Source organism: Chiloscyllium plagiosum, unplaced genomic scaffold (assembly GCF_037043375.1).
Source record: "Chiloscyllium plagiosum isolate Xiang-an unplaced genomic scaffold, Cpla_swu_hap1 HiC_scaffold_39, whole genome shotgun sequence".
Classification (NCBI taxonomy): domain Eukaryota; kingdom Metazoa; phylum Chordata; class Chondrichthyes; order Orectolobiformes; family Hemiscylliidae; genus Chiloscyllium; species Chiloscyllium plagiosum.
The window spans coordinates 74,956,787-74,978,134 of record NW_028270177.1 but is presented as its reverse complement, the minus strand read 5'-3'; the positions used below and the strand labels follow the sequence as shown (position 1 = coordinate 74,978,134).

Sequence of the window (21,348 nt, the reverse complement as noted above, 5' to 3'; positions counted from 1 at the left end):
TCTCTCTCCCCATTCTCTCACTCTCGATCCCCCTCCCTCTGTGTCTCTCTCTCCCCACCTCCCTCCGTTTCTCTCTGACTGAATCTCTCTTCCTTCTGTCCCTCCCTCTCTCTCTGACGCACTCTATCTCCTTGGTCCTTCCATCTCCCTCTAGCCCAGAGCCTGGGGTTTGGTAGTGAGTCTGCGTGTGGGGGGTGGGGTGAGATGTTAGAGAGATGTGGGAAGTGGGAGGAGGGGAAAATGAGGTAGAGACGGAATTGCGGGAGGGAGACAGAGACGGCAGGAGAGAGAGAGAGAAAGGGGAGGGGAGAGGGAAGAGTGGAGGCAGGTGGAGAATCTCGTGTTGGGGGTGTGAGAGGGGGAGGGGAGGGTGAGGGAGAAACAATAGGGGAGGCAGGTGGAGAAATCGGGGTTGAGGGGTGCCTGAGAGGGGACGAGAGAGTGAAAGGGAGAGGAGGTGAGAAAGAGACAGTGTGTAGAAAGAGAGGGAGAGCGGGAGAAGTGATGAGAAAGAGTAGTGCACAGGACGTGAGGAGGCCAGGTTGGAGTGGGAGGGGACAGAGGGAGTTAAAACTAGCTCCTGAGGTCAGGGAGCGGTGCCCTCCCCTTCCCTGAGGACCAGGACTTGGGGCTGAGTCTGTCTCTCTCCAGCTCAGCTTCTCCAACACAAAGACACACAACAACATCGGTCACTCTGCTGCTCGGCACGCTTTAATGAACATTTTTATTGTTTACAAATGGAAATGATGGATACAGTCAGTGGGATGGTGCCTTTTCTCACTGGCCCCTGAGTTATGAGAAACATTGAAATGTGTCCCTGTAACCCCACTGTGGGATAAGGATGGACAAACCAGCGCTACCCTCAGTCTGTTACCATAGCGACAGGCTTCTCCATCGCTGAAACACTGAACTGAAATGAGAAAAACCCGGACGGATTGATTAATGAGGGAATTTGATTGATGGATGGATTTTGGTGAAAGGATATTTCAGCACATTCTTCAGCTGCTGCCTGAACTTAGTCTGGGTCACGGCATAAATCGCGGTGTTTGTGCAGCAGCTGAGGAGCTGCAGCATGAAGCCCAAATCAAGAACAAAGTAATCGAGATGCACAGTCCAATACCCAATAAACCACATCCGGCTCCATATAGAATACAGCATTAACGTTGACCATAACAGGATGAAATTGGCCGAGATCAAAAACAGTAAAATTATGGATTTTTTTCGGTTTCGCATTTCTGTGTCAGACTGAGCGTCCCCATTGGTGTGAGCGCGGAGTCTCCTGCGGGCTCTGCTGGTCACGAAAATGTGTCTGACGGTGAGAACATTGAGCAGCAGAATCAGGAGAAATGGGACACACGGGGTTAGAATGTGGTAGATGAACTCGATTGTGACCCAGACACTGGAGTATGTAACAGCGTCTGTTACATCACAAAACCAGGGCTGGTTCCCCAGCGAATACCGAGCCGTGAGCATAAAATATCGGGAAATGTTCTTTAAACAGCTCAGCGCAGTCACTGCTCCCAGAACCACAGCCGCCGTTTTCTCACTGCAATATTTACTTTTCAGCTTCTGGCAACAAATGGCCACAAACCGATCAAAGGTGAAAGTGACGGTGAACCAGACAGAGCAGTCAGTGGCTGCATAAAGCAGGACGGCGTGGATATTACACACTGGGACTGAGTCCTTCAGGAAATAAAACTGTTCATAATAAGCAATGGGAATGTGTCTCAGAATCAGGTCGAGGATAATGACCAGGAGATCCGCCGCTGCCATTGCCCCCAGGTAACGTCTGACACATGGAGACAATCCACAATCTTTATAAAGCAGGACGTAGATGGTCACTACGTTAACTGTGAGGAAGGAAAACAAACCCATTATCCATCAGCCTGGAGGCAAAGGGACCCGTTTGATCGGGGACCCAGTGAGACTTTCAAATGTGTCCCTGTATTCAGGGATTTATTAAAATAATTGGAGCTGGAATAACAAATGGGAATGTCGGAATTACTGACAAAAATCTGACATAAACCACAAGAAACTTTCCCTCCCCAAACACACAGAGACACATCCACAAGGACAGATGGTTTCTAGAACATTCCCACACACACGATCTCGCGAGAGCAGACACACGTCAGTCCTTCCCAGTTCCTAATCCGGAGGGTGGAAACGTTGCTGTCCTGAAGACAAACGGAGTTTGGGAATTTTTGTATTTTGGTCTAAATTGTGGTCGATTCTGTGTCGTGGAGAAATGTAAACGCAGGGAAAACGTACTCACCCCTTTAACTGCCTGAGAGGCCTTCGGAACAGTGTCTCCTTCTCCCTGGAACGGGATCTCTTCCTCTGGATTTACCGTTTTTTTCAATTCACGAACGTCCAGCCGTTCACAACAATGTCAGGGACAGAACGTTCCGGGGAATGTCAGTTATAGAATGTCGGGGACAGAATTTTCTGGGGAATGTCAGTTATAGAATATCGGGGACAGAATGTTCCGGGGAACTCCTTGACCTTCCATCACTTTTCCCCCCTATCCACCCCACCAACATGATGTACTGTGCCTGGGCACACTGAAACATTAATGGGGTGAGAGACGGAAGGTCCAGTCACAGGAATGGGAACTAAAGGCATTGCCAGATCAGCTGAAATGGTTAGATATACCGCATTCTCAATCCACCTCACAGAACCAGCCCAGGCACCATCAGCCCAGAGGAGATATCTGTTCACCGTGGAACACTTGGTAGACCAGGCCAGTGTACTGCTCATTACAACCCAGCAATTGTTCCGGATTCATCCATTGCACTGGTCAACGCAATCCAGCAATCTGTCCAGAATGGAACACTGCACAGATCAGATCAGGGCATTGGTCCATAAACCCAGACCATATATCTGTGCAGGGCAGTGAGCTGTGCAGACCACAGCAGTGCGTTATCTATAAAACTCAACCAGATCGTCTGACCAGCACAGCGACCTGCGCAGTGATCACCCATGAATTAATCTATAAGCCAGGAGCAGTTACCCTCTCAACATGTGGGACTGTGTACACCACCCCAGTACATTGATCTCTAAACCAGGAGCAGTTACCCTCCCAGCATGTAGAGCTGGGTACAACACCACAGTGCATTGATCTGTAACCCTGGAGCAGTTACACTCCCAGCATGTAGAGCTGTGTACAACACCACAGTGCATTGATCTGTAAACCAGGCGCAGTTAACCTCCCAGCACGTTGAGCTGTGTACACCAACCTAGTGCATTGCTCAGTAACACTGTGTTAAATCACTGCCCAGCGTGGGGAAACTTGCAGCCCATCCTGGAAGTGACAGGATGGGCAGCTCCCATCCATGTCCAGCTCTATCTCTCCATGGAGCCATGACAAGGGGGTGCTATGGGTGTGAACATCACTGCCAGAGAGAGATGGCGGGCGAATCAGTTTAAATATCACCACATGGGATGAGTTTGGGGTAGAGACAGAGAGGGGGAGACTGAGAGAAAGTGTCATGGAAGGTGTGTTCCCAGGTTTCAGAATGCTGAAATGTGGACACTTCGAAAGCACCCTGTAACATGAGCCTGTCTTCCCAGGAAAGATGGGTAAAAGGGATATTGGTGTGAGGTCAGCTTAGTATTTGTTCTGCATCTTTGTCACTGGAATTAGTTTCAACAGAATCTATGACTCACTGGGCAGATTCTAACAATAATTTATCTTTGTTTGATTTTCCTTGAGTGTGACAGAGAGATTTTCTACACCAGCTGAGCTAATTTCCTGGTGCTATCATATCAAACTCACCTCATTAACTAATCATCCCATCCCTTGGTGTCCCGCTCATTCAATACCAGCCCGAATCTCTGACCCATCATGGCTGGAGGTACTCACCATTGTCCGGGTACCCCTGGATATTCTGTGATCCCTGGCACTGTTGCCATCTTTAAAAGGCCAATGGGCACATGTTTGAGCTACCTCCGTTTACCCCGGGCATGGCAGATAAGGGGCAATTACTTCACGGTTTGTCGACAGGGGCACGGAGTTCCTGGTGGAGGGGCTAGTACAGATGGGGGCCATTCTCTTCCCAGAGGTGGCCACGCCACCAGACCCACCGAGCATGGTCTGAGCTCCCCGCCCAGCTCAGTGCAGTGTCTGCGGTTTGAGGAAATGTTCAGCAATGCAGGACAAGCATCAATAACCTTCCCCGCTCTATCAGGATAAGGATCACTGTATTCTCTCTGCTCCCTCACACTCACTGTATATCTGTTATACCACCAACCCTCAAACGAGGTTGCTGCTCCACCACTCTCACTGCCGCATGCAGCACATTCTCTCTCTCTCCCTCCCTCCAGTTTACCCCCTGCATAGATACAACACTGTGGACTGACTCCCTCCGGACACCCCAACATATCTCCACCAACCCCCACCTACAGCAGCACTAACAGCAGGTCCTCCCACTCCCTCCCTCCCTTCCTCCATTCCAAGAGAAACAGCCTGGAATAGAACAGGAAGGGCCAAGCCGGGCGGTGGAGTGCCCGATATCCGTTCCCTCCCCCCTCCCCCCGCCATGTGGGGAGGACCCTGGTAGGAGCTGGAGAGGACTGGGACGCCTCGTGTGCAGATTCTGAAACATCCACGTCCCACCGACCGAGTAAGGAGCAATGTTCAGTGAAGGGCGATTCTTACTTTAAACACACTGGCAGCTCTGTTTCCCCCAGGCATAACTTAGAAGCCTTGGCCCTGATGCCATCTATCTTTTGTGTCAAGCTGGTACAAATGGAATCCCCACGGTCTCGGTGGGCAGGAGGTTGGGCTCACAACACATCGTCACCACCACCTCCCAGGAAGGGAGCACGGAGGCTCCCTCCCACAGCTCCTCCTGCAAACAGCTCAGATACTGAAACTAATCTTTGATAGTTCCTGCTCTCCCCACTTGTCCTGACATCTTCAACAATCTGTGCTCATACACATGCAGAGCTCTCTGCTCCTGCACCCCCTTTATAATGGAACAGGCTGTTTTAAGCTGTCTTTCATTGTCTTTCCTAACAAAGTGCATCACCTCACACTGCTCTGCAGTGATCCCCATCTGTCATAAAGCTGAACACTACACTGTCCTGTTAGAGTTCCACACTGTCCTCCATAGACATCAGAGTTCTTCCAGGTTCGGTGCCATCTACAAACATTGAGATTGTTATAGCATCACAGTCCTCATAAAACAACTGAAATCCTGCCCCATAGTCACGAGTTTGAGCAAGTGAAATATTGCTATATTCCCACGGGCAGAGTCGAATAATGACATGCTGTCAATGGAGCAACAAAAGTCCTGATACATACGAGACAGAGTAGATAAAATATTGACAAACCACAGAACAGGAGAAATCTGGATAGGTTCCACTTATCTATATTCACCAGGGTCTAATGAAGTTGAAAGCGTGTCCTGTACCTTTAAGAGAGGGTGAATGCTGTTCTGATCTGAGAGCTTACAAGCACCTGTGCATATGAGAGGATGGCAGACACAGAAACAGTATATTGTTATAGAGCTGGAGTCGGGTAATAAGCAGTTAAGAGGAAGAGGGTCCCAGAGTTGTGAATAGTTGATGTAAAATGTCACACATACTTTAACAGTTTACAAGGCAAATTGAGCATTTCTTTATGTTTAGTTTAAGTTACCAGAGGAGCTTCACGCCGTGTCCTAACAATTGCTGTGTGTATATCTCTATGTCTCTGTGTGGGGCAGGTCTGGCAGGCTCTGTGGGGCTTAAAGTGATGCAATGCAACCCTCTACTGGCCTCCTCACGCCACTGCACAGATATTGGCAGAGAGTGAAAACCAACAGGGATTCATTCAGAGAGGGGGAGGGAGAGGGCAGCTGCTCACAGCACCATCCAAACTGATGTCTTATCCATGTACTGATCTAAATATCCTTTAAACATTATAACTGTCCCTGTTTTCACCACTTCCTCTGGAAGTTCATTCCACACACAAGCCAGATTCTGTCTAAAATAATTACCTCTCATGACTTGTGTAAATCTTTTTCCTCTCACCTTAAAATATCCCTCAGTTTTGAATTCCCAACTGTAGGGAAAAGACATCAGCCCTTCAGCTTATCTGTACCCCTCATGATTTTGTAAACCTCTGTAAAGTTACTCCTTAATCTCATACTCTCCAGTGAAAAAAGTCTCAGCCTACCCAGTCTCTCCTTATAGCTCAATCTCTCCTTTCCCAGCAACATCCAGATTAAGCTCTATTGAACCCTCTCCAGCTTAATAATATCAATGTCAATAATATCAAAGTGAATCGCGAAGGTATTTTCTAAGGGTGCGGGAGCACAATACTAGAGGACATAGGCTTAAGGTGAGAGGGGAACATTTAAAAGTGACCTAACGGGCAGCTTCCTCACCCAGACGGTGGTGTGCCGATGGAATGAGCGGGCAGGGTGACCAGACTAGACACAGTATTCCAGAAGAGGTCTCACCAATGTCCTGTACAACCTCAACATAACGCCCCAATTCCGATACTCAAAGGTCTGACCTATGAAGACAAGTGTGTTAAACACCTTCTTAACCACACTATCAATATGAGATACAAATTTTAAAGAATTATACCTGACGGCCTTTGTCTCTGTTCTACAACACTGCCAAAGACCTTACTTTTAATTTATGGGTCCTACTCTTCTTTGATTTACCAAATCCCATAGCTCGCATTAATCCAAAATAAACTCCATCAGCCACCCCTCAGCCCAGTGTGCAATATTACTGCCACCTCACTCTCCCCCTTCAATTTTAAAATGCCCATCCGTCTCCAGGAGGCCTGCACTCTTCCGCCTTGATTTTCACAAAGACTCTGAGCTTGGTTTGCCTTGTGTGGTTAGGGAGAGAAGGGACAGATTGCAGACACAGCGGGGTGGGGAGGAGAGGCTGGACAGTAATCACCGGTCTGGTATCATTTCATGGTTTTAGGAAGAGAGCAGTCACACGTTAGAGGTGGGTAAGTGTGATCGGTGTTGTGGGCCCAGAAATTAAACTCTTCATTCATCTCTGGTGTTCATTAATAAATATCCATTTGAGACCCTTCATTGGGCAGAGTGTGTCTGCAGGATTTCTTTCCCTAATATTGCAGACTACAGATAATAGCGATTAAAGTTGTACACAGTTAATTTCGATAGTGTAGCACATACCCTCAATATCCTTCAGTTGAGACAAATATCTTACATTTGTGTAACAATACAAAGTGTTTTTTGTAGTTCAGTAATGGTAATCTGATTATAATAAATCCACACCAAGCTGAAAGCGGGCACTAAAATATGGCCCAAAATCTGGGTATGGTAGTGTAGTGTGTAGTGTCCCTGCCTCTGAGCCATAACTCTGTGTTTGATACCAATTCCTGAACTTGTGTGGTAGTGCTCCTAGCTCTGGACTAGAAGGCCTGGATTCAAGTCCTACCTATTGCAGAGGTGTGTCACAGCATGTCAGGAGAGTCTGATGAGCAAACACACTGGAGAATACTGTTACAGCTTTGTGGGTATTGCTGAGTGATGCCAGTGCCCCTACTTCCGGGCACAAAAGTCGAGGTGTAAAGCCCACAGAAGTGTCTCAGGATACATATGAACAAACTGATAAAAATGCATTTGGAATTGTGACTTGATGGAGAAGGAAGAGGTGTCAGTATTGAATTTCAGAATTTAGGCCCAGGATGACTGAAGGTACAGCTATTTGTGCTGATTGGAGTCACATTTCGCAGCAGTAGCGGTTTATAAAATCAGAATGGTCATGGATAAGGTGAGTAGTCAGGTTTTTGTTTCCCAGGTTAGGGGCGTCCAAAACTAGAGGGCATTGTTTGAAAGTCAGAGGGGAAAGGTTTTGATGAGGCCTAAAGGGCACCTTTTCACACAGAGGGTGGTGTGTGTATGGAATGAGCTGCCAGAGGAAGTGGTGGAGGCTGGTACAAATACAGCATGTCAAAGGCATCTGGGTACTGACAGGCCTGCCGAGCTTTTCCAGCAATTTCTGTATTTCTTTAAAAAATGAATTCATTTCAACACAGGTATTCTTAATAAATTAAACATTTTATTTTTAATGGCGCAGGGCCATGTAAACATAATTCTGCTAAGGGTGCATGATGGCAGCAATGTTGCACCTACATGGAGCAGGGAATGTGATGGAGACACAGTTTGGACAATGTGCAAAGAGACCTCACATGGGAGAGGATAACATTACTGTGTGATTCAGCTCAGAGAGGGAGAAAATGTAATCTGCCCGAGAAGAAACGGCATATTGCACTCTCTCTCCTTCATTGTTCGTCATCACAGCAATGCGTGCAAGCTAAAAAAAAAGCTCTACAGTCATTGTTACCATTCTTATTTTTATAGAATCCCTGCAGTGTGGAAGCAGGCCCTCCGGCCCAACAAGTCCACACCAACCTTCCGAACCCTTTCCCCTATATTTACCCCTGACTAATGCACCTAACCGAGAAATTCCTGACGACAGACAATTTCGCATCGCCAATCCACCTAACCTACACAGTTTGAGCTGTGGTAGGAAAATGGAGCACCCATTAGAAGCTCACACAGACACAGGGAGAATGTGCAAACTCCACACAGACAATCACCCAAGACTGCAATCGAACCCAAGTCCCTGGTGCTATGAGGCAGCAGTGCAAACCACCGTGCTACCGTTTGGGTGATCCCTGATCAGAATTCACTGGAATTTACTCACTGCCTAAAGCAAAGAGAATTAAGCCAAATCCAACTCTCCCAGGATGAAATCCCATTGCTAGCAGCTGTGTGAGAGTAGATTATTTTCAGAAGCAGAATAACATTTTGGACAATCTCAATTTTTACTTTTGTCATGAGTTACACTAATATTTAGACAAAGGTCTTTCAAATTAAAATTGCAGAGATTTTGTTAACCTGTGTGTGTTTGTTTGTGTTTTAAACAGGGAACTACCTATTATATATTTGCAATACCCAAACACTTTTCCATTCATCTTTCCATCATAGCTTGAGTAACATTGCTGTGGAAAATAAACATGTTAAAGAAACTAGCCTGACTTGTTGCTAAAACTGACCCTGACCCAGTCTCAGACCGATATCATCGGCCATATCACCAACCTGGTTCCATGTAACATTTATTGTGAGCAGTGGAGCAGTGGGACGACAAAAGGATACAATGACCCAAAAAATCGGGGAACTATAGACCAATTAGCCTGATGTCAGTGGTGGGTAAGTTGTTGGAGGAGATTCTGAGGGCCAGGATTGACATACATTTGGGAAGGCAAGGGCTGATCAGGGTAGTCAACGTGTCTTGCTGCATGGGAAATCATGTCTCATTATTTTGGTTTAGTTTTATGAAAAGGTGACAAAGAAGACTGATGAAGACAGTTTGGTAGATATTGTCTATGTGAACCTCAGCAAGGTGTTCATAACATTCTGATTGGTAGACAGATTAGTAAGGTTCAATCACTTGGGATACATGGGAAGCGAGTAATAATTTGCTTTAAGGAAGAGGGTATTTTTCAGATTGGAGGCCTGTGAGCAGCAGTGTGCTGCAAGAATCAGTACTGTGTTCACTGAATTTCATAATTTATATCAAGCATTTGGATGTGAACATTGGGGCCATAATTAGTAAGTTTACAGATTACATCAGAAATGTGGTGCAGTAGATTATCTCAGAGTACAACGAGACCACAATTAAATGGTACAAAGGGGCAAGGAGGGAGAGATGAAATGTAATTTAAATAAATACGAGATTTTGCATTTTGGGAAGGAAAATCAGGGCAGAAATTGTACACTTGATGGTAAGGTCCTGGGGAGTGTTGTGGAACAAAGGGACATAGGGCTGCAGGTACATTGTTCCTTGAAAGTGGTGTCGGAGGTAGATAGTGGTGCAGTACACATTTGCCTTAATCAGTAAAAACATTGAGTATAGGAGTTGTGGGTGCATGTTGCATCTGTGGTAGGAAACTGGAGCACCCATTAGAAGCTCACACAGACAAGGGGAGAATGTGCAAACTCCACACAGACAGTCACCCAAGGTTGGAATTGAACCCAAGTCCCTGGTGGTGTGAGACAGCAGTGCTATCCACCGTGCTACCCTTTGGATGATCCCTAACCAGAATTCACTGGAATCTCCTCACTGCCTAAAGCAAAGGGAATTCAGCCAAATCCAACTCTTCCAGGATGTTGGTGAGGCCACTTTAAGAATACTGCGTGCAACTCGGTTGTCTGCAGAAAAGATTTACATGGATGTTCCAGGACTGGAGGTTTGAGCGTCGGGGAAAGGTTGATTAGGTTGAGATTTTTCTCCCAGGTGTGTCAGAGTTGAGGGGTAACATTATAGAGGTTTATAAAATCATCAGGTGTATGGATATTCTGAATAGCCACGTTCTGATCCCAGGATAGGGGAGAATAAGAATGATTTAGAAGGGACCTGAAAATAAATGTTTCAGACAGAGAGTTTTGTGTGTACAGAAATTGCTACCAGAGGAAGTGGTCCAGGCGGGTACAATCACAGGAGGGATATTGGCCAAATGCTGGCAAATGGGACTAAATCAGATTTGATATCTGATCGGAGTGTACAGATTGGACTAACGGGTCTGTTTCCGTTCTGCATGACTCTCTGATACTATAAGAGGGATGACGAAAAATTCTTAAAGGACCTTTCAAGTGGGAATTCTCTTAATTGGAAGTTTTTATTGTGCCTCTATGTTCACATGAACTGAAAGCTGTGTTAGTTAATTATTTGACACGGAAGTGAGTCACAGATAATTGGTCACAGACAGCAAAGTGGGGCTGAGACCACAACTTGATCAGGCACAATATCTGTGCCTGGTGGAGAAGAGTCAAAGTATCTAATGCCCCACTCCTGCTCCTCAGTCCCATGTTTCTGTGTTCCATTCAGGCCCTCAAATCTGCTGGACAGGCACAGTTGGAGGCTACCTTCATCTATAACCTGATAAACAGAAATAGAGGAGACCATTCACCCCTTCAAGGCTGTCACGTGCTTTGCGTATGAAAGAAGCCCGTCTCTGAGCTTCCCGTCTCTGAAACTTGTGTTTCATTTGTTGATCATGTTATAGAACCAGATTCACTGTGAATACAGCCCCCATATCTCACCCAGAGATGGCTCACAAAATCCTCTGGTCTCCTGACTGCAATGTTCAGTAATTGCACATTCATGAAAATAACACCCAATAACTTTCCAATAACAGCATGTGAGAGCATCAGAAACAGGGGCAGGTCGTTCACTCCCCAAGCCTGCCTTGCCCTTCTCTAAGATCATGACTGATCTGCTCTTGGTGCAAATCTTCTTTCATACCCAATTCTTCATTGCCCTCACCTCTCTGACAGATCAATATCCACAGACCTCCTCTTCAAACACTTTCAGTCACCTAGCTCCCAGAACACTCTTGAGAAGAGAAATCCTGACATTCAACACCAGCTGTTTGAAGAAAACACTTGCTGCTCCTATACCATGGCCTCTTGATATGAACAAAAGATGATGACGCAAGGGTTCAGGTAATAATGACTGGCTCTGATATCAAGGCAATGGTTGCCTTCTGTTGATATCAAGGAGCTGAACAAAACTGGACATAATGGGAATCAGAGTAAACTCTCCAGTGTTTAGAGTCAAACATGGCACAAAGGAAGATGTTCATCATCTCAGTCATTGGTCACCTCTGTGAGAGATCCTCAGGGTAGCTTCCTCTTCAAAAACAGCTTCAGCTGCTTCATCAATGTCTGCCCGCCCCCACCCTCCCCACCATATAATGAGAAGTGGGAATGGTCACTGGAGATTCCACAATGTTCAGAACATTTTGTCCCCCCTCACCTCCTGAACTGGTCTGTGGCCATGTGCAGCAAGACCCAGACACTACTCAGGTTTGTTCTGTTAAAGTGTCTGTAACATTCATGTAACTGCACTGCCTGGCACTGCACATTTCCACAGTAAAACAAAAGTACATTCAGCACCTCACGCTGGCTTCACAGGAATATGAGGAAGTCATTCAGCTCATTGACAGTATTGGAGAAGAACAGGGACAACACATTCAGTGCCACCAGCCTAATACTCAGGAACAGAAGGAGTCTAGTGTGATGGGCCACAGCAGAGCCCCTCGAAAATATTTGAAGGCGGTAGACTAGACTCTAATATTTTCATATTTTAAAGAAAATGTAAACTGTCTGTTCCAGATGCAATGTGAATGGTCAAACCACTCGGTGTGAAGCGAAACACCGTTTATTTAAACTCGGAAGATAAAATGAAACCAAAGAAAGGGGAATTTAGAATAACTTAATTCTACTGGACAAGTTGACAGAATAATAGATCTCGGAATTATTACTAATGAACTGTTCGAATATAGGAAAATCGCATAAACCCAGCCCCTAGCAAAAATGAATATTCAGACACAGATTGTAACAAACATTTCTCCAATCCAGGAGTTAAAAACAGCAGCAAGAGAAAATTCAGGGAGAGGAGCAGCCAGGAGACATCCAATGAAGCTTCCAACTCTGTGGAGACCCCAATAGTTTCTGATGTTGCTGAGATCCTAATCTGTGATAGCTGGTCACACCCAAGGCCTCCTTAGCTGTTTACTCAAGTGGTTATGAAGTAGCCAGCTTGGTACCAATCGTTAAATCTCTGTCTTAAAGGATTCCAGAACAAAATAACCTCTTATAGCTACAGCATCATTACACTTGTCAGCACATTGAACGGTGAAACAGGAATCAGGGGTAACCCAGTAAGGCCCTTGGCCCTGCCCAATCGGACAAAGAAGAAGCCAGTCAGTCCATTGAGTCACTGACACAGCAGTAGGATGAGGCCATTCAGCCCCTTGAGTCAATTACACAGGAACAAGAGGAAGCCATTCAGCCCCTTATAAAGGAACAGGAGGAGGCTATTCCCCCTCAACGCACTTACACGGGGATAGAATGAGAAAATTGATGCTGATTCCAGATGAACTGCTTATGCCCGAAACATCAATTCTCCTGCTCCTCGGACACTGCCTGACCTGCTGTGCCTTTCCAGCAATCCATTCTCTACTCTGATCCCCAGCATCGGCAGTCCTCACAGTCTCCAGATTGATGCTCTAAAATGATGAGGAGAAAGTGAGGTCTGCAGACGCTGGAGATCAAAGCTGAAACTTTATTGCTGGAACAGCACAGCAGGTCAGGCAGCATCTAGGGAACAGAAGATTCGACGTTTCGGGCACATTCCTGAAGAAGGGCATGTGCCCGAAACGTCGAATCTTCTGTTCCCTAGATGCTGCCTGACCTGTTGTGCTGTTCCAGCAATAAAGTTTCAGCTCTAAAATGATGAACAAGTGGAGCAGAGGCTGCACAGACAGACTGCTCCACGTTGTTCCTCGTGGCTCCGTTGCTCATGACACACATATGGGACTTTAACGTGGTGACCATGGAAGCCATATGTCTTGTGTGAAGGCTCAAGAAGTCATCTTTCATCTCCGAGAAGGCAGCCTGGTGTTCTCTATGTAGGGCGGAAGCTGGTGGGAATGGCTACCTGTTTCAGAGGAAAGGTATTGTGGCTGCTGCTGGGGATTGTGAGCCACATGCGTTCAGTACGGGTTCACACGCCGACTTCACATTAATGTGGGGAGAGTTAATTTAGGCATATAAACTATTAGGAAAGTCACGTTAGACTGATGAATGGACTCTCTAAGTTCAAATAATGATGATATTACTCATGTTGATCTTGTCTAGTTCAGGTAAAAATGACTGGCCCTGATATCAAGGCCGTGGTTCACTTTTGTTAACATCAAGGAGCTGAACAAAACTGGACTTAATGGGAATCAGAGTAAACTCTCCAATGTTTGGAATCAAACATGGCACAAAGGAAGATGTTCATCATCTCAGTCCTGGGTCATCTCTGTGGGAGATCCTCAGGGTAATCTCCTCTTCACAAACAACTTCAGCTGCATCATCCATGTCTCCCCGCCCGTCACCACCCCACCGTCACCCTCCCCATCATAAGATCAGAAGTGGGGAGAGTCACTGAAGATTCCACAATGTTCAGAACATTTTATCCCCCGTCAGTTCCTGAACTGGTCTGTGTCCATGTACAGCAAGACCCAGACTCCATTGAGGCGCGTGCTGTTAAAGGGTCCATAACATTCAGGTAACAGCAGTGCCTGACACTGCACATTGCCACAGTAAAACAAGAGTTCATTCAGCACCTCACGCTGGTTTCACAGGAATATGCGGAAGTAATTCAGCCCATTGACACTATTGGACAAGAACAGGGACAGCCTACTCAGTGCCTCCAGACTATTACTCAGGAAGAGAAGGAGTTTAGTCTGATGGACCACACCAGAGCCCCTCGAAAATATTTGAAGGCAGTAGCCTAGACTCTAATGTTTTCTTATCTTAAAGGAAATGTAAAGTGTCTGTTCCAGATGCAATGTGACAGATCAAACTACTCGGTGTGAAGCAAAGCACCATTTACTTAAACACAAAAGATTAAATAAAACCAAAAAAAGAGGAATTTCGAGTAACGTAATTCTATTGGACAACTTCACAGAATAATAGATCTAGGAGCTATTACAAATGAACTAGTCCAATGTAGGAAAGTCTCATAAACACAGCCCTTGGCAAAAAGGAAAATTCAGGAATTGAAAACAGCTTCAAGAGAAAATCAGAGAGAGTAGCAACCAGGAGACATTCTCTGAAGCTTCCAACTCTGTGGAGACCCCTATAGTTTTTGATGTTACTGAGAAAACAAAACCCAGTGATCCTAATCTGTGAGAGCTGGCCACACCCATTCAGGCTGCATTGAAATAAACCTAAGGCCTCCCTCGCTGTTTACACAAGTGGTCTTAACTCGCGAGCTTGGTAACGATCATTCAATCTCTCTCTTAAAAGAAACCAGGACAAAAAAACTCTTAAAGCTACAGCATCATTACACTTGTCAGCACATCAAGCTGTCAAGCAGGAAACAGGGGTAACTGGTCAGGCCCTCGGCCCTGTCCAATCGGACGAGGAAGAAGCCAGTCAGTCCCTTGAGTCACTTATACAGGAACAGTTGGAGGCCATTCTCACTTCAATGCACTTACACAGGGACAGAGTGAGGTAATTGATGCTGATTCCTGATGACCAGATTATGCCCGAATCGTCGATTTTCCTGCTTTCGGGATGCTGCCTGACCTGCTGTGCTTTTCCAGCAATCGACTCTGTACTCTGATCTCCAGCATCGGCAGTCCTCACTGTCTCCAGATTGATGTTCTAACATAATGAACAAGTGGAGCATAGGCTGCACAGACAGACTGCTCCACGTTGTTCCTCCTGGCTCCGTTGCTTATGATAAACACGTGGGTCTTTAACGTGATTTTCTAGTGGTGAAGAGGGAAGCCATATGTCTTGTGTGAAGTCTCATGAAGGCATCTTTCATCTCCAAGAAGACAGCCTGGTGTTCTGTATGCAGGGCGGAAGCTGGTGGGAATGGCTACCTGTTTCAGATGAAAGGTATTGTGGCTGCAGTTGGGGATTGTGAACAACCTGACCTTCAGTACGGGTTCACTCGCCGACTGCACAATAACGTGGGGAGAGTTAATTATGGCTTATAAACTATTAGGAAAGTCACGTTAGACTGATGAATGGACTCTCTAAGTTCAAATAATGCTGATCTTGTTCATGTTGATCTTGTCGAGTGCACATCCTGTTCAGTGTAGCCTGTATGCCTTACTCTGTCCAAGTCTGTTTCCACCCTATGATCTGTCTGGCCATGCTTACTAATATTCAAAGTTTGTGAGAAGATTTGTAGCTCGGGTACTCGTTGCTGTGGTTCTGTTCGCCGAGCTGGAAGTTTTTGTTGCAAACGTTTCGTCTCCTGTCTAGATGACATCCTCAGTGCTTGGGAGCCTCCTGTGAAGCGCTTCTGTGGTGTTTCCTCCGGCATTTATAGTGGCCTGTCCCTGCCGCTTCCGGTTTGTGTTGGCCACTCTCAGACAACAACTCACCAGAACGAAGGACCCGATACCCACATTAACATAACTAATGTAGTGTACAAAATCCCATGCAAGGACTGCACAAAACACTATATAGGACAAACAGGAAGACAGCTAACGATCCGCATCCGCGAACATCAACTAGCCACGAAACGACACGACCAGCTATCCCTAGTAGCCACAAACGCAGACGACAAGCAACATGAATTTGACTGGGACAACACTACCATTATAGGGCAAGTCAAACAAAGAACAGCCAGGGAATTCCTCGAAGCATGGCACTCATCCACAAACTCCATCAACAAACACATAGACCTGGACCCAATATACCGGCCACTACAGCGAACAGCTGAAACTGACAACCGGAAGCGGCAGGGACAGGCCACTATAAATTCCGGAGGAAACACCACACAGGCGCTTCACAGGAGGCTCCCAAGCACTGAGGATGTCACCTTGACAGGGGACGAAACGTTTTCAACAAAAACTTCCAGCTCGGTGAACAGAACCACAGCATGCTTACTAATATCTTCCTCCACTACTCATAAATAAAGTGTTTCCCTGTACTGACGTACACGTGGCAATAAATCAAACTAATCAATCCTGGGTAAAGTGTGGAATTTCTCACCCTATCAATGTTTCTTTTGGAAATAAGTGATCGCAGCCACTCCTCGTGTTTCAGCATCACCATTTCTTCATCCTTCACAGCTCTACAGATTAAACACTTAGCTTCTTCACTCTATCCTCATGTTACCATCAACCGTCTGTGGGAAGGAGATCATTCCTTACAAAAGAGATGAACTCTGTAGAGAGTGCCCCAAATGCTCTCTCAGCAAGGATCTACAACTGCAGGAAGCTGGCTTTACTTATGTACTCGAATCATCTTACAATGAAGGACAGCATACCATTGACTGCACCCATTACTTACACAGGGATTGATTCGGAGCAGTCAGTGTAGTCTTCTGAGTGGGAGATCATGCTTCCCAAATTTGTTTGAGTTCTTTGATGAAGTGACTAGGAAGGATGCTGAGGACAGAGCGGTAGATGTAGTCTCTATGGATTTCAGTAAAGCCTTTGATAAGGTTCCACATGGCAGGCTGCTCTGGGAGGTTCCAACACGTGGAATGCTGGGGGGACTGAGCAATTGGATACACAGTTGGCTTGATGGTAGGAAGCAGAGGGTTTAGCAGAAGGATGCTTGTCAGACTGGAGGCTGGGTCCATTCCTGTTTGTTATCTATGATTTGGTTGAGAATGTACAAGGTATGATTAGTAGTTTGCAGATGACACTAAAGCAAGTGGTATCGTGATCAGTGAGGAATTTATCAGAAATTGCAGCGGGACCGTAATTAGGTGGGGAAGTGGGCCGAGAAATGGCAAATGGAATTTACTATAGATATGTGAGGTTTTGCATTTTGGAAACTCAAATTAAGGTCGGAGTTTCATGGTAAATGGGAGGGTCTTAAGGGCTGCAGAGGGAAGAGAGACCTTGGTGTTCAGGTGCACACGGTTCTCTAAGAGTGGAGTCACAGATGAACAGGGCAGTGAAGAAGGCTTTTGGCATATTGGCCTTCATCAGGCTGGATATTAAGTATAGAAGTTGGGAATTTATGTTGCAGTTACACAGGACTTTGGTAAGGCCGCACTTAGAGTATTGTGTTCAGTTTTGTCACTTTGTTATAGGAAGGATGTTATTAAATTAGAAAGAGTGCCGAAGGAATTTACAAAGACGTTGCCAGGACCCAATGGTCTGAGTTATAGGGAGAGATTGGACAAGCTAGGAGACTTTCTTTAGCGTGTAGAAGACTGAGGGAGTTCTGATAGATCTGTATAAGATCACGAGGGGTATGGTTCGGATTAATGTTCTCAGTCCTTTTCCAAGGTTTTGAGAATCGAGGACTGTATGTGATCAGTTTACGGTTAAAGGGGAATGAATAAAAGGGAACCCGAGTGGCCACTTCTTTACCCAGAGGATGGTACGTGGTTGAGCTGCCAGCAAATGTGGTTGAGGGGGGTATATTAACAACATTTCAAAAGCATTTGGATAAATACGTGGATAGGAAATGACTAGAAGGATAGGGCTAACTGCAGGGAAATAGGGTTAGCGTGGATGGACATTTACAATGTAAAGTCGAACTTCTCTGTTAATTAAAATCAAACACCCAGAAAAGCTCACCTAACCTCGTAATCTGTTAAAATATGAGCGACACAGATCTCCTACATTCCAGTATTTAAACAAAAAAATAACAAGTTCGTTTCTTAACTTTAATAGTGAACACTAAACAACAAATATTCACAAATACAACCCCCTCTTTTCTTAGCTTACTATCTTACTCCAACTTGGTAAAAACATGCTAGTCCAACAACCCACATCTTAAGCATCACAATCTCAAGAGCACACAGAATCCATCTTCCCCGCTGTGTGCATTCTTCCAGCTGCTGATCTCCCTGGGTCATTTTTCTTTTATTGCGAGTAGGTTTTACATGGGCATGTATCTTGGATAGAAAGTGTTTGAGATGGCCAGTTAGCACTCCTGCTCTACAGCAGTTACTCTGCTGTTGGATGGCAGTGGCTCTCCCTCTAGTGTTCAAAATGCTGGGTTTATATACTTCCCATGATACAATAATTCTCATAATTTGATTGCTTTCCAGATGTCCTAACAATAATATTCAAATCCCGTTGGCTTCTGGTATCCTGAGCATTATTTAAACTGTCTGGTTGCTTTGGAATTGTTGTCAAAATAGCAACCAAAACTCAGGTATCCATTTCCCAGCTAATGGTGACATGTGGACCAGGCTGACCTTTAGCTGGCATCTGTGGCTGCACTTTCTATTCAGCAAAACCCGTTCTGATTTAAAGTGACCTGACATGCTTTCGGCTTCATAACAACTCCCCCCTTCAGAAAAAAACCCATGAACAAGCAGAATAAAAAGATGGCTTCATTTTTTCCCTCTAATTCTTAATCCCATTATTATGAATTACAAAAGTATCAATCTCAGCTATACTATACATATTAATTCTGCACACATTTATAACACTGCAATAAGTTAAATCTTATCTTTTTTTTCCTTTAAATCTGCGATAACACATCTGCTATCACATTTTAGAACACACAGCATGTATATTTTGTAAGTTTAAAGTCGGTCAACCGACCATGGGGTCAACCTTCCATGGCCAATGTAATGTCCCAAGAACATCACCTCGACCTTCGCGAATTCTGTTTTCTTTAAGTTTCTTACCAAGTTTGCTTCTTGTAATCGTCCAACATGCTCTGCCAACTGTTACGTGAGCTATCAATCACTTGCTAAAGATTACTACATCATACAGATGAACTGCACACTTTGTTCATCTGGTCACAACTCTGTTCCTGAGTCTTCAATGTGTCTGGAGCATTATTCATTCACATGACATTCTCTAACTTTTTTGTCATATCCGGTATCTTTAGCAGATAGTTGAACTGTCTCAACACTTTTTTAATTTGAAAGGGGCCAGTAAACCTGGCTTTGAAGGGATTTCTTACCATTGGTAGCAATACTAATATGTCATCCCCACGGGAAATCGTCAAAGTTTCAGACTTTTCATTTGCCACCTGCTTCACGCTCTCCTGTGCCATCTTCAGGTGCTGTTTAGCTAACTCACCTACTCCATATAATTTCTCCCTCACCATAATCCAAGTGTGAGATCTCTAACTTTGGTCCTGTCAATTTATATTTAATGAATTTCAAAGGACCTCTCACTTCATTAACGAATATTAACTCAAAGGATGTAAAGTGAGTAGCTTTTTTGGGGGCATCTCTAATGGCAAACAATATTATGAGTCGCCTTTATTCCAATCATTTTGGTAATTCGGACAGTACGCTGTTAATATTATCTTCAGCATCTGATGCCAACTTTCCAAGACTCCCTGGGATTCGGGATGCGACGCCCTTGATTTAAACTGCTGCATGCCAAGGTATCCAAGACGTCCTTAAACAGCTGATCGGTAAAATGAGACCCTTGGTCTGACTGAATCACACTAAGTCGCCCACAGCGAGTAAAGAAAGCTACCAACTCCCTTTTTGCCTTAACACCCCATCATGGAATTATCCCTGGAAATCGGGTAGACAGATCCATTATGATCAGCAGATATTGGTTTCCACTTTTGTTATTGAAAGGGGAGCTCCACAATTAATCATAGCCCCATGTGAAAGGTTCTTCGAATACAGGAATTGGCAACAAAGGTGCTGGTTATATTACTGCCTGTGACTTACCTGTCATTTAGAATGGAGGACATGCACAACAAAAATTAACCACGTCCTTGTGCATTCCAGCCACTAGAAATGCTTTAGCCTGAGTCTTCCATGCATCAACTCTTTTGTCGTTTCTTTCAGTTTTCCTTCCTGTTGGAACTTACGACAGTGGGATCTTGTTACTACACGGTCTGCAAAAATCCCTGGGCATTTTTCTTTTAATTCCCCAGTTCCCTGGTCTTACTTTGGCTTCTCCACGACAAGGGTGACTTTTCCACCTTGGATCCTGCTAAATCATTCCCAAGAACAAACTGTATTCCTGGAACGGACACTCTATCACTCACTCTCACTGTTACTTCCCCAATTGATCTGCCAATCTGACCATTCCATCCGCGTCTTCATGTAACTTAAGGCCTTCCTCCTCACTGCTAACCACCCAGTCAATCTTTCTGTCAAAAATACATTTACTTATCACACCTCCCCCACTCTGCACCTGGCCCTCTCCACATTCACATTTTTTTTATGAATAACACAAACAATAAGGGACACAGCGCTGAATCTTGTGGTACACCAGGGGGCACTGGTCTCCAGTCACACAAACAGCCTTCTCCCACCACCCTCTGTCTCCTGCTACTAAGATAATTTTCGATGTAACTTGTCAAGTTATCCTTCATGTTGTGAGATTTTACTTTATTTTTCAGTTTCGCAGGTGGAAATTTGTCAAAGACCTTCCTACACAACTAAACAATCGACCTCCTCAAACTTATTCAATCAAATCAGAAGGATGTGACTTCCTTCTGATAAAGTCATGATGATTATCCCTGATCAAACCTTGTGACTCTGATTGGATTTCGATTTTCTCCTTCCTTTTTTCTCCTGTAGTTTCCTTAACAGTGATCTAATACTCTTTCGTCTATAGTCTCCTGGTCTATCTTTCCCACTCTTACTGTGAAGTGGAATCGTATTAGCAGTTCTCCAGTTCTCTGGCAGCTCCCCTACGGCCAGATTCTAATTAAAATATTCAGTCAGTGTCTTTCCTCACTTGACCCCAACAACCGCCTGTGATACAACCCATTCAGACATGGAGATTGGTCCAAATTTATACAGAACAAAGCCTCAATTCCTTTCTCGTATTTTACATCAATCTGTTCAAGAGCTTCCCAGTCCACCTTCTTGCATTCTGCCTGCCTCCTCCTT

General features: G+C 45.1%; 1 protein-coding gene across 1 annotated transcript in view; it reads right to left on the bottom strand.

The window, feature by feature from the left end:
• Nucleotides 1-939: 939 nt before the first annotated feature.
• The window catches only part of LOC148138770 (putative G protein-coupled receptor 139), a 123,220-nt gene continuing 102,811 nt past the window's right edge, over nucleotides 940-21,348 (bottom strand). Inside the window, exon 2 of the mRNA XM_087981262.1 lies at nucleotides 940-1,850. Within this exon, the coding sequence (XP_087837388.1) occupies nucleotides 940-1,850 (911 nt within the window). The remainder of the gene's footprint in view (nucleotides 1,851-21,348) is intronic.